The 14338-nt window shown below is 49.9% G+C and overlaps 1 protein-coding gene across 1 annotated transcript in view; it reads right to left on the bottom strand.

Annotated features, from left to right (window-relative positions):
- Positions 1–6608, bottom strand: part of Trim71 (tripartite motif containing 71) — a 46971-nt gene extending 40363 nt beyond the window's left edge. Inside the window, exon 1 of the mRNA XM_075967689.1 lies at positions 5506–6608. Coding sequence (XP_075823804.1) covers positions 5506–6318 — 813 coding nt within the window. The 5' untranslated portion in view covers positions 6319–6608. The remainder of the gene's footprint in view (positions 1–5505) is intronic.
- Between the last annotated feature and the right edge of the window lie 7730 nt (positions 6609–14338).

Below are 14338 nucleotides of genomic sequence, written 5' to 3'. Positions count from 1 at the left end.
AATGACCTACCATTAGTTACTAAGAATGAACCCAGCTACAATAAACCTTGACCCATGTTTGGAACTGGATGGAGAAACAGCAAGAGTAAGCAAACCTTGTGACTATGAGCACAGGAGGGGATTACACTTTAGAACTGGATAGTCAAATAAGGGGGGGGGGGGCGCTGCTGAGTGATGCAGGCTCGGAGGCTGAGGCCGGAACTGAAGTCAGCCAAGAACCTGGCTGCAGCCAACAAACAAGACTGGAGAACAAATCAGAATCTCAAGTTAGAAGAATACACTTTCATATTTCAAAAAACAAAACCCCAAGTTAGTTCCCACAAACAAGGGCAGATACAACTGAGTTGGGCTTTAAAAGATAAAGGCTGCGGGGCTGCGGCTCAGCAGTTTATTAAAGCATTGGCTGCTCTTCCAGAAGACCCAGGTTTAATCCCCAGCACCCACATGGCAGCTCACAACTGCAACTCCAGCTCCAGAGGATCCAACACTTTCACACAGGCACAGGTTCAGCCAAAACACCAAAGCACATGAAATTTAAGAAAGAAAAAAAAATGGTAAAAGGTAAAAAGTAGGCTCAGCAACTGGCTCAGGCATTCAGGATTAAGTTGAGATCATTTTAAGGTGTGTTTTTTTAACAAACTAGACACTGTAGTAGCCTCCTGAGTCTGAAGGGCTGGACTCTTTTCTAAAACCGAGTATTTACAAGACCAAAATAAAAGAGAACACCACCAAAGTAGGAAAAAAATCTCCTCAGTCTCTAAACCCCAGGGTTTCCCTAGTCCAGATCCAACTAGATTTAAAAGTTTAACTTTGATAAAGGACAGTCAGTGAAGCCTGTAAAATTCCCCTTCCCCTTAAAAACACCTTCACTGATATCCAAGACACAATCCAAACACGGACAACCAATTTTTATAAATTATCATGTCCATGAATTCCAAAACAAGAATCTTCCCTCCTTGAGATAATTTCAGAGGCACATACAGCCAGGTCCCCCACCATGCAGATACCACAGCCTCTGTGTGTTCCAGTTTATGGCCTTTCATGTATCTGAGGTAACCTCATCAAGCAAAACACACCGATATCCCACTCTCTGCACTTCAATAAATAGTCCAAAGTTTAGCAGTCAGCAAGTGCCCGCCAAGTTTTTATATTAAAATATTTTCTGAACCACAGCCTCCTATCACTTTTGAGGTATTCGGAGCTTACTTTTGTAGCCCACAGATGAGATACACGCACTGTGACCTGGGGACCTCCAGCTCTCTCCCACCAACAGCATTCCAATTTAAATCCCATGTTTTTGGTAGGACCTCCAGAGATGGATGGATGAAGAAAGGTAGGAGAGTGGATTCTGGTTTGATTCTGACACTGTAATCTTAGCACCCTTTGGCCTGCTGAGGCAGGAGAATCAGGATGAGTTAAGACTGACTTACAACCAAGAGAGGAGAAAGGAACCAACAAATGAGAAACAAAATTGTGTGGTTTTAAAACCCATTTTTCATGGATTTTGTAACTCACACTTTTTTTTTTTTGGTTTTTCGAGACAGGGTTTCTCTGTGGCTTTGGAGCCTGTCCTGGCACTAGCTCTATAGATCAGGCTGGCCTAGAACTCAGAGATCCGCCTGCCTCTGCCTCCCAGAGTGCTGGGATTAAAGGCGTACGCCACCACCGCCCGGCTTCACACACATTTTTTAAAAATGCATGATTTAAAACACGCATAAGCGCATACCACACACACACACTGAGTTTCTGAACACTAAAAGCAGCTTCAATCCTGAATATGCAAAGCAAAATGACAACGGTGCAGAATACAGGCATGATGCTCACTCTGGGATCTGAGACAGGGACTCACACAACCAATTATTTTAGGCAGCAAATGGCCTTGTTTGGAGTGGAAGACCTTAGCCAGATCAGAGTCACAGGAAGACCCTATATTCTTGAGTTAAATCAGTTTAATTCTGGATCTTTCAGGAACCCAGTTTCCGGCTGAACTCCCTGAGGACGACCTTCATTCACCTTCAACCCTAAATTTCAAAGTCCATTTTCTGCAAAATCCCAGCCAACCCCCCCCCCCACGCCAGGAACAATACTACCATCATAGTGTTCCCCTGAGATCAGAATGGCACCATCATCACCTGTCACCTGTCCCCTGCAGGTCCCCAGAAGTCCTGCCATTTTAACCAAGTGTGCTCACTGCCCAGTTCTGAGACACACACAGATTTGCTTCCCAGTACAACTTCTAAAGAAAGCGAAGGTCTTAGCTGCAAACCTCAGAAGGAGGCACTAGCAGTTTCAAGATGTGTGGCCATGGGGCTTGGTCCCTAGGATGAGAAACCTCCACCCTATCCCTGGGGTACACAGGGACTAACTGGCTCTCAGGCTCAGAACCAGCCAAAAGCCCGAGCAAGCATGTCTCCCTTTGCTGGAAAACCCAAGTGCATCCTGTCCTTTACGCTCTCACTCTGTAGCCCAGGCTTGCCTCAAACTCATAGCCAGGCTCCTGCCTCACACTGGGATTACAGATGTAACCCATTCCCAAGCTCTTGTAGTTTTTATTTAAACCACAAATGTTTAGACATCATGTCTCAGTTTCTAAATTCAGGGCTTGCGGGATACCTGAGGCCATCTCCCCAGGGAAGCTGAACCCCCCCCCCCAAAGTCAGGTGCTGGGCAGGGCACTGGAGCCACATCATCATCCCCAGAAGGAAAAGACACCCCAAATCATTTCTCCCTGTTGACACACAATTAACTTGACATCCTTTAAAAGCCTCATGCACTGAGGTATTCTGTGTACCAAAGTCCAGACAGGGGTCCCATCTATCATCTCCCCAAAAGTGAAGACAGCAATGCATCAATCACCCACCCCCCAAAAAAGGAGCCCAGGTACTTTCCCAGCCAGAGGCAATGACTATTTAAAGGAACTCCCTTAGACCCCCTAGACATCATTTCCTTCAGGAGGGAAGAGGAAGATTTGTTGGTCTTTTTATTCAAAGCACCAGGCTGTGACCCTCACATTCAGTAAGAACAAACGTCTAACCATTTCTTGCTTTAACGGAAAACTGAGAAAGAGGGATCTTGCTCAAGACTCAGCAAGCTTGATGTTCCTTTTAACAGCCTCCCATCTTACTTCCCTGACCCCCACATGTTGACAGGGACTTTTAAAGGCATCAGGGTGGGACCCGGGATGGAAACAAGTCTCACTTTGGTCTCACACGCTCTCCCACTCGGTTCACATGGTTTGATAATTTACAGTGCAAAGAAACAATGAAATCATGTCACCTGCAGGGTAATGGATGGAAATGAAGACCGTCCAAAAAGCCCAACTTTTCCTAAATATGGCCTGTGAGGGAATAAGGGGCTTCAAAGATGAGGAGGGGGTGGCACACACCTTTAATCCCAGCACGTGGGAGGCAGAGGCTGATGGACCTCTGAGTTGGAGGCCAGGCTGGACTACAGAGTGAGTTCCAGGACAGCTAGGGCTACAGAGAAACCCTGTCTTTAAAAAAAAAAAAAAAATGGGGACAGAGGGAAGACCAGAAAGGAAAAAAAAACAAAATTAGATATTTATTGACACAAAAGCAGAAGAAAAGGAAGCCAGACCTGGTGATTAAGGAGGTAGCTAGGAAACGCTCCGATGAAGATGCCATTAAGAAACTCACAGTGGTCAGCTTACTCAAACACGTTTTGTTTTGAAGTGAAGCCAGTCATGGTGGCTCCCATCTGTAATCTCAGCATTGGGTTACATAGTTCCAGGACACCCTAGGCTAAAGAAAAAGACCCTACCTCAAAATAAACACGGTGAGTTAGCTTCTGGCAAATCAGTCAGCACCAAACACCTACAGTCTTAGCCCAAATGGAGCACCTTTGACTAAAAATTAAAAAAAAAAATTTCAATTTTTTTCCCCTCCGTGGAAAAAAACCCGGATTCCCTGCCTAGTCCTGGCACTTGATCCTAATCTTCAAGTGAATTGGCTCCATCTCCCCGCTCAGGGATTTTCTAAAAGTAATGAAAGAACATACTAGAAACATCAAGCTACGACTGTGAGAAAACGGGAGTCAACCCACGGCTGAAAACCGAAGTGAACTTCATTTTAGGGAGGAAAAAAAACTTAAAAAGCTAACTTCCTCGCCTTACAATTTCAAACTTTTTTCCAAACCAGTCAATTTAAGGCCAGAGGGTAGAGGATGGCTCCGCCCTCCTCCCGAAATAACACGTTAAAGTGGACCCGCCGCGGCGGTGCCGGCAATCCCACTCTAAATCACGCGGGGCAGCGAAAGCCTTGTTTGTCCCCTGCTCTCCTCCCAGCGATAGGGATGGCACTGCGACCGCACAGGGTCTCATATTTCCAGGTAGAGCTAGACGAGCTTACCCAACCCATCAAGGGTGGTCCGCCAAGCCTCTGCTCTCAGCTTCTAGTGGATGGGCTAAGTGGTGACGGTCCTGTATCAAAGTGGGGGAGGAATCAGGAGCGCAAAGGGACAATCAGGTCCGAGGGCAGCAACACAACCCCCAGGACCGAGCGGCGGGTGGCTGCCCAAGTGGAGGGCGCCTGTGGATGGGCAGGGTGGCGACCAAGTCCCCGCGGGATGGGAGATGGGGCCATCTTGGGAACAGCGCCAAAGCCCAACGGCGGTGGTCCCAATCTGGCTTCTGTCGCTCTCTCAGGAGCCCCCACGAGGCCACATGGTCACCGCACGTGGGTCCTCACCAACCAGAACATGCTTTACACATAGTACGTAAAAACAACTGTAGAAGCAAAATTAAGGAGTCAATTCCGGGGGTTCCTCAGTTCTCAAAAAGCCATATGCTTTTTACCAACAACCAGACAACCCGGAGAATGCCAACTTGTGCAAATGACAACAAAATCCAAGTCCTCGGACCCAGCACTCACGTGGGAAGCAAGTCCGCACCTCAACCACCCCTTCCCCACCCCGGAGAGCCTCTCAGCACGTTGGGCGGCCTCTGGCGGGCCCACACAAAAGGAGTCCACGACTCCAAACACACTTATCTCTTCCAAACTCGTGCCCAACTGGATACACCAACTGCACATCTCATCACGCAGGGAAATAATAATAATGATAAATATAGGTGGGCTGGCGAGATGGCTTACAGATTAAAAGGCACTTGCCTCAAAACCTGAAACGACCCGACTTCGATCCCCAGGACCCACAAGAGAAGTGGGGAGAAAACCGATTCCTGACCGTTGTCCTCTGACCTCCACACGAGTGCAACCAAATGTAAAAATTAAATAAATAAATAAAGCTAAATCCGGGGGCTAGGAGTCTATGGGTAGACTTGCCTAGCAAAAGGCCCTGGGTTTTACCCTCACCCCTAAAAAGCACAAGAAAAGTAAACAAAAAAAAAAGGAGGGAATCTAATGTTTTGGGACAGGACATACACAGGGAAAGGGTATGTCGCCAGGTCGTGGTTCTCTGAGGAACTTAAGGGGGGTATGATACAACCCTGCAAGTGTCCCCTACCCTCGCCCGCTTCCCACGCGCGCTCACCTCTTCGTCGTGGTGCTGGCAGAAGCCGAGCCGCTCCGGGAACACCGAAAGGATGGAGAAGGGCGCGCCCGCGAAGGGCGGCCCGAGCCCGAGCTGCTGTGCCGCGGAGGCGGCCGCTGGCCCCGGCGGGCCGCGCTCGATGTAATGGTCCTTGGTGAGGCGCACGCGCTGGTGCGCGCGGACACAGTTGTCGCACAGGTGTTCCTGGCAGTCGAGGCAGCGCGACGAGGCGGCGTTGCCCTCGTCACACGAGCTGCAGCCGTGAGGTCGGCGCAGCAGCAGCGCCGCGGGGGAGGCGGCCGGGCCGGGAGGCGGCTGCGGCGGCGGAGCGGCGGCTCGCTGGGGCGGGTGGTGCGCGTGGTGCCGGTGGTTGCTGTGACCGCCCGCGCCCCCGGGGCCGCCGCCCGCTCGCCCGTTCTTGGGCGGCGGCTCATCGGCGGTGGCCACCACGGCATCCAGCAGGTTGCTGAGCAGGAAAGCGGACGACGGCAGAGCGTCCATACCCGCCGCCTCGGCTAGAACCACTTTCTGGTCGCACACGGGACAGCGTAGCTTCAGCGCCTCGCTAGGGCCGGCGCCGCCGGGGGCGGGCAGCCGGTGCGCCTCGAGGCACGGCCGGCAGAAGGCGTGCAGGCAGGGCAGGACGTGCAGGCGCCGCGCCGCCGCCCCGGGGCCGCCGCCACCCGCGGACGACGTGGACGTCTGCGACGACGACGACGAGGCGGACGAGTTGGAGGAGAGCGGCGCGGGCGAGCCGCACATCTCCTTGCACAGCAGGCAGATCTGGAAGTCGGTCTCGGGGAACGAAGCCATTTGCAGGCGGGCCGGAGGGAAGAGGGCGTGCGGCGAGGAGGAGGAGGAGGGCGCGCGGCTCACTCAGCAGAGCGCATCGAGGACGCGGTGGAGGCGACCCCTGGGCCACCTCGGCAAGGCGGGCATGCACCGCCACTCCGCAGCAAGCGAGCGTCCGCCCAAAACCCAAAGTCCGCCGTGGAATGCGGTCCCGCGGCTCCAGGGGGGGAAAATTGGTCCCGACGAGTCTTGCGTGTGTTGCTTTTTTTTTCTTTTGCCCCCGGCTAAACGGATGGGGTCTCCTGGAGGGAGGGGAGAACGCCCCGAAGTCGCAGCAGCAGAAGCGGCCCCAGTCCCCGCGCGCGACGCCGGCCGCCCCGCCGCATGACGCGGCGGCAGGAGCTCCTGCGTGGCGGCCGAGACGCAGCCTCCCCCGCGGCGCGGTCGGCTGGAGCGCGCAGCTGCACCTCGTGCGGGGGCCCCCGGCCCGCGGAAGCACGCGTGCCAAGTACGCACGCGCGCTCCACGCACTCCGCTCCTCTGCGCAGCCCGGCCGGGCCGCGGTCTCTGTGCGCTCACACGCACGCGCGCCCCACGCGGCCCGGCGCCCGCGTGTCCCCGGGCCTCCTTGCTCTCTCTAGCGCGCGCTCCGACCCTTCTCCGGCCTCAGGCGCTCCGCGGCGCGGGGCCGCAGGTCCCCGCGGGCCACCCTGAATTATTCATCGGCGGGAAGATATTGGATGTACCCGCCGCCCGCTCCGCGCGGGGCCGTCGTGCAATGCTATCCGCGTTCCGCGCGCGCCGCGCGCCCCTCCTCCTCACGGCCGTCCTCTCCGAAACCTGGGCAGCGAAGGGGGGATCACATTTCCTTTGTCATCGGGCCATTTCACCCTCGCTCGGGTCCCCCCTGCAATCCCGAAGCCTCGGGGACCGAGCCTCCCTCCCGGGCGTGCTGGAATCAGAGGAGCCGCCGAGAGACCCGCGCGGCCACTTCAGGAGCCGCGTGGCCAACGCCGCCCGCGGCTCCCGCCTGCGTCATCCTCCTGCAAACGAGTCACTGAGCGGGGACGCGGGTGGCCCCGGCTGTGCGCTGCGCCTACCGGGCTCTGGCTCTCCCGGTGCCCTGGTCTCCTGGGTTGCTTTGGGTTTTATTTTTGCTCAACTCCCCTGAAACGGGGGGCACCGTGCGCGCGCGTGTCCCCTTCTTTCTCCGCTTTGCCGCCTCTCGGAACGCCGGTTATTGGGACTGATCGGAATTCGGAATCCTTTTAATCTCCAAAGGAGCAAACTCACTTCCGCCCGAGTGCTGGGAGGGGTGGGGGAGGGGAGGCCGGGGAGGGGGTTCCAGGCAAACAGGAAACATTAGCCCTCTTGGCCCGGCCCGCTTTTGTGTGCGCCTCCCCTCCTCCCACCACCCTCCTCCCCCGCTCCGGCCGCGGGGGAGACGATCGCCCCCAGGCCTCAGTGTGACGACCTTTGGAACCTCCCGGGCGAGGAGCGCAGAGCGACTCTTCCGTTTATTTAAAAAGAGAGAGAGAGAGAGAGAGAGAGAGAAAGAAAGAAAAAGAAAAAAGACTTCATTCGGAATCCCTGCCTCTTGGAAGCTGATGGCCACTGCCCGGGAGAGCTAGGGTTGCCCTGCTCCACAGCCCCCACCCCCTTTTTTCTCTTTCCTTTGCATTTCTCTAGGACTCTGCAAAGCTGAGACTGACCTCGAAGCAGCGCACAGTTGTGCAGTTGGATGTGTGGAGATAAACGAATCTGAATTCTGATCATCCGAGGGGCCGGTTACCCTCTGTTTTAATGGGAGCCCAGGCAGCTGTTAAGAGGAGGTGACCCACTGACGGCCCCTAGGCCATCTGGGTGGTGCCCCAGGCTGTTCTAGGAAAGCAACTCTAAGGCTCTCTGAAGAATGACTTGGAAAGGCGGCTCTCAAAACTTTAAAAAAAATGCCATTTAAGATGGGCGTGGTAGTGCCCCAATTATAATCCAGCAGGAACTGTGGAAGGAGATTGATCTGAGCCTGAACTACACTGGGAGACCCTACGTCAGATTAACACATGAGTAAAATACATAAATAAATGCCATCTAAAGTGTGTATAAAATTTCACTGTGTAGGTTATACCCCGGTGGAAAAAAGAAGATGGACACTGGAGCCGCAGAAGTTCAAGACCTGAGCCACATGAGACCTCTCAAGAAAGCAATGAAAGAGCTGGAGAGATGGAACCGTAGTCTTTCAAGAGGACAAGAGTTCAATTCCCAAAACCGGCCATGTATGGTTCAGAACTGCCTGTAACTCCAGCTGCTGGGAATCCAACTTCTTGCCACTGTCGGGCACCTGGCTTCATGGGCACATAGACATACATAATTAAGCAATAAAATAAAATGTAAAGAGAGAGACTAGAAGAGAATTTAGCCTCCAATCTGTCTGGATCGTGATAGGGATGGGATGCAATCCTAGATACTGCTTTCTATCCATGATAAACCAGGGAAGATCATTCTGGAACCATGATTCAATTCTACTGGATAGATTGCGGCAGAGCCCTAAGGGCTGGGCTGCTCCTGGGGTGAGAGCTTCCCAGACCCAGAGAGCCTTCGGCTCCATAGGAAGACAGCTGTTTCCAGAGCTCCCCTGCTCACCCTTGAAACAACGCTGAAGATCTCTGACCATCTGCTTCTGGGGTGTGGAAGTGAGAAAACTCAGTCCTCTAAAACTGAGCAGAGCTCCACTAAGCAAAGATGGAGCACGGAGGACCAAGAGGACGTCTTTTTTCCGTTTGTAATGAAATTGTTGGGGACACCTCAAAAAAGCATTGTTTGAAATGACCGTCTGTGCACAGGAGATGGTTCTGCAGGCTAAAGGCACTTGCAGCTAAGCCTGAAAAACAGATCCATCCCTGGAACCCCGTGGTGGATGGAGAGAAGCAAATCACAAGTTGTCCTCTGTGGTGGCAGAGACTTACTGCTGTACCTGTGTGTGTTCAGGCGTCCACAGAAACCAGAAGGAGGCATCTAATACGCTGGAACTGGAGTTAGAAGCATTCCTCAAGCTGCTGATCTGGGTGGTGGGGACTGAGAGCTTCAGTCCTCTGCTGGAGCAGTAAGCACTCCTGACTGTTCAACCTTCTTCTCTACAGCCCCTGAACATTGTTTCAATAGAAATGGGGGGCAGAAGCTGGGCATGCTGTCACAAACACATGTAATCTCACCACTGAGAGGTTAAGACTTTGAGCTAGTCCCTGGCCAGCCTTGGCTACATAATGAAATCCTATCTCAAAAGACAAAACAATAAAACTAGGGGCTAAAGCTTGGTGTGGTCTCGCAACCTAAAATGCCAGCATTTGGGAAACTGAGGTAGCAAAATTGAAAGGTTTAGGCCAGCCTGGGCTGCAGAATGGTACCCTGGTTTCTACTGTGAAGATGCAAAAATAAATAAATAAGCCAGGCATGGCCATACATCCCTTTAATCCAAACACTCAGGAGGCAGAGAAATGTATTTGAGGGCAGCCTGGTCTAAAAATTGAGTTCTAGGCTAGCCAGGGCTACAATTTTTGAGACCTGATCTCAAGAAAAATTTGATTGATAAACGATAAAAAAATAAAGGTTGGAGGTTTAACACAGTGGTAAAGAATTTGTGTGTGATACCTTGGGTCACTGAAAGGCCTTTTCTGTGGCATCTTTTCTTTTTTCTTCACGCTAGCCTCAATAATCCTATATCAAGCTCCCAATTGTCCAAGACATTTATCACCATGCCTGGCTAGTATTGCCAGTTGACAGTACAGGATTCTTCTATTGTAATTTTAAGAGACAGGCTGGAGAACTGACCCAGCAGTTAAAAGCAATCACTTTGCTTCCAGAGGATCTGGGCTCAGTTCCCAGCACCCTTATGGCTGCTCACAACCCTCTGTAATTGCAGTTCCAGAGGATTCCCCTCCCTCTTCTGGCACTAGGCACATGCATGCATTGTGTGTATATATATATATATATATATATATATATATATATATATATATATATACACATACATACATACATACATACACACACAGACAACACACTCATAGACATTAATAAATCCTGGAAAAAGGTTTTGGCCAGGTACAATACAATATCACACATTTTTAATCCAAGCACTCAGAAGGTAGAGGCAGGCAGAGCTCTTGTGAGTTCAAGGCCACGTTGGTCTACGTATTGAATTCTAAACTAATCAAGGCTCCAAGTGAGTCCCTGTCAAAAAAAAAAAAAAAAAAAGGAGCCGGGCGGTGGTGGCGCATGCCTTTAATCCCAGAACTCAAGAGGCAGAGGCAGATGGATCTCTGTGAGGTACGTCTGTGTAAAGGCATCAGATCTTGAGTTACAGACCTTTGTGGGCTGCCACGTAGGTGCTGGGAATTGAACCCAGGCCCTCTGGAAGAGCAGCCAGTGCTCTTAACCACTGAGCCCTTGAATTTCTAATCCTCTTGTCTCTCCCTCCCAAACAACAAGACTGCCCTGCATTCAAAGCCATCAATCCAGTGGCTGAAGTACATCCTAGACTTCTGGTTGGTTACTTAAAAACAAGCAAACATAGTTAGTCCCAGCACTCAGGAGGCAGAGACACGAGGGTCTCTGCCAGCCTGGTCTACAGAGTGAGTTCCAGGACAGCCAGGGCTATGTAGAGAGACCTTGTTTCAAAAACAAACTGGAACTGAACGGGTTAAAAGCACCCCCTGCCCTTCCAGAGGACCCAGAATTGTTACACCCAGCACTCACATGGGGGCTTAACAAACATCCATAACTCCATTTCCACTTAAATAAATGCAGGCAAAACGCATAAACATGTAAAATAAAATTAACTTTATCTTTAGAAAAACATAACCGGGCAGTAGTGATGCCTAGCAGTCAGGAGGTGGAGTCAGGGGGATCTTTGTGAGTTTGAGGCTAGCCTGGTCTATGGAGTGAATTCCAGGACACTCAGGACTACAAAGAGAAATCCTGTAGGGAAAAGATAGATAGATAGATAGATAGATAGATAGATAGATAGATAGATAGATAGATAGATAGATAGATGGAGAAAGGAAGAAAGAAAGAAAGAAAGAAAGAAAGAAAGAAAAAGGAGAAAGAAAGAAAAAGAAAGAAAGAAAGAAAGAGAGAAAGAAAGAAAGAAAGAAAGAAAAAGGAGAAAGAAAGAAAGGAAAGAAGGAAGGAAGAAAATAGGCAAAACAGATGCGGGTGGGGGTGGAGGGGACTGGGAACTTGCCAGAAAGAGGGAATAGGAGAAAATGCCAGAAGGAAGATGGCTCCAGAGGAGACTCTTTGGCCCCACCCACCACCACCAAAAATAAAGACAAGACAGCACAGTGGGGAAAAAACTAAGAGTTCTTTGGGTCCTAAAGTGGACAGTCCCTGAGGAGCAGGGCATCAGGACTTGAGAAGAAATGACACTTGGCTGCAGACAGTAAATTGGTTTCCTGAGCACAACTGCTGAGAATTACCAGAGCAGCGAAAAGGAAGGAGCAAAGGAGGGAGGCAGGGAAGAAGGGAGGAAGGATGGCGAGACTGGACTGTGAGACTATAATCTCAGTACTCAAAAATTCAAGGTCATCCTTGGCTACGCAGCAAGCACAAGGCTAGCCTGAGCTACACGAGACCCTCTCTCAGAAACAAAAGTTACTTAGAACTCGGGTTTTGGGTTCCTTTGGGTCCCCTTATTGTACTCTGTACATCCAATTTTTTGTCCACATAACAAGAATGATATGAATGGCCAATCAGATTTAGTAAGCTCCTCAATCAATATGCAATGCTTTACATAGTACCAAGTACATACAAAGTTCAGCAAACAGATGTTTTGTAAGTTTATTTTATGTGTATGGGTGTTCTGTCCATGTGTATGCTTATGTGCAGCATCTATGCGGGCGGAAGACAGCATTGGATCCTCTGCAGCTGTAAGCCACCACGTGGGTACCGGGGACTGAACTCAAGAGCAAACCTCCATAAACACGTTGTGACATGCATGCACCCATTCGTTTACATATAAAAATAAATAAATTGATGTAACTTTAAAATATGTATGGATGTTTTGCCTACATCAGCATTCCTAATGCCCAGGACCAGAGGATGGTGTTATATAACCATATATATATTGTGAACTACCAAGTGGATGCTAAGAGTTGAACTTGGGTCCTCTGCAAGAACAGTGCTCTTAACCACTGATCTGCCCCTCCAGGCCTAAATTTATTACATATTTATTTAGAATGTATATGTATAAGCATGTATATGCACACATAAGAAGCTCAGAGGGCAACTGTGAGGGTTGGCTGTCTCCTTCTACCATATAGATCCTGGGTGTGGAATGGAGATCTTTCGGCTCAACAGCAAGTCTCTTTATACACTCAACCATCTTGCCAGCCCTTTTCGTTTGTGTGTTTTTTAATTTATTTTTTTATTACATATACAATGTTCTGCCTGCATGTATGCCTATAGGCACCAGACCTCATTACAGATGGTCGTGAACCACCATGTGGTTGCTGGAAATTGAACTCAGAACCTTTGGAAGAGTAAGTAATACTCTTAACCACTGAGCCATCTCTCCAGCCCACTGATCTCAGCCATACAGTCCTGGCTGACTTGGAACTTGCTATCTAGACCAGGCTATTCTGGAATTTGTGACCATTCTCTTGGCTTTGCTTTTTCAAAGCTAGAGTTACAGGCGTGGACCACCACACCCAGTTAAGCATTGTTTCACGCCACTACATTTTAAAGTCACTTGTTTTGTAGAAATTGATCTTTGGAACTAAAAGAGCCCCCACCCAGTTTACCTTACCTCTGCTGCCTGATTCAAGCCCCTGATTCCCTCCCTGGAGGATTGAACCCTTGGACTCCCTTGTATTGGTCAAAGTTCCCTGACCCTGGGCTATCCCCAGCCCCTGACTTTAATACACTGATAATTACTTTGAAGTTAATTTATGTTGTGGTAAATTTCTGTTTGGCAGGGTTTTCTGTTGTTATTGTTGCTTAGGGTATTATTTGTTTGTTTTATTTGGAGACACTGTCTCTACACTGTGTAGCTGAGGATGACTTTGAACTTCTGATCCTCCCGCCTCAGTTTCCAAATGCATGCTCCACTACTGCCCCGGTTTACACAGTGCTGGGTGGGGATCGAACTCAGGATTTCCTACATGCTAGGCAAATACTTCACTACTGATTTCAGCACTTGAGAGGCAGAGACAGGAGGATCTCTGAGTTCAAAACCAGCCTGATCTAAAGAGCCAGTTCCAGGACAGCCAGGGCTACACAAAGAAACCCTGTTTGGAAACAAACAAACAAACAAAAACAACAAAAAAAAAAACCAAAAATAAGTGGGTTGTTGATGGCACACACCTTTAATCCCAGCACTTGGGCAGCAGAGGCAGGTGGATCTCTGTGAGTTCGAGGCCAACCTGGTCTGCAGAGTGAGTTCCAGGACATCTAGGGCTGTTACACAGAGAAACCTTTCTTGAAAAGCAAACAAACAAAAAACAAAACAAAACATTTTACTACTGAGCTACATACCAAGACTCAAACTTTTTTTTCCTTTTTGTTATTTTTTGTTTTGAAACAGGATTTCTTTGTGTAGCCCTGATTGTTCTGGACTTACTGTACAGACCAGATATCTGCCGGCCTCTATTAAAGTCGCATACCACCACCGCCCAGGTCGTCGTTGTCGTCGTCGTCGTCGTCGTCGTCTTCGTCTTCTTCTTCTTCTTCTTCTTCTTCTTCTTCTTCTTCTTCTTCTTCTTCTTCTTCTTCTTCTTCTTCTTCTTCTTCTTCTTCTTCTTCTTCTTCTCCTTCTCCTCCTCCTCCTCCTCTTCCTTCTCCTCCTCCTCTCCTCCTCCTCTTCCTCCTCCTCCTCTTCCTCGTCCTCCTCCCCCACTCTCTGTTTTTGTTTTGTTTTGTTTTTGTTTTTTTGTCTGTAGCTTTGGAGCATGTACTAGAACTCACTTGGTAGATCAGCCTGGCCTTCAACTCACCTGGGGGGCTCTTTATTCCTTCCTTCCTTTTTCTTCTTTTTCTTTTTTAAGAC

The sequence above is a fragment of the Microtus pennsylvanicus genome, chromosome 3, assembly GCF_037038515.1.
Source record: "Microtus pennsylvanicus isolate mMicPen1 chromosome 3, mMicPen1.hap1, whole genome shotgun sequence".
Lineage (NCBI taxonomy): Eukaryota > Metazoa > Chordata > Mammalia > Rodentia > Cricetidae > Microtus > Microtus pennsylvanicus.
The sequence above is the reverse complement of the archived record's forward strand: the minus strand, read 5'-3'. Positions and strand labels throughout refer to the sequence as shown.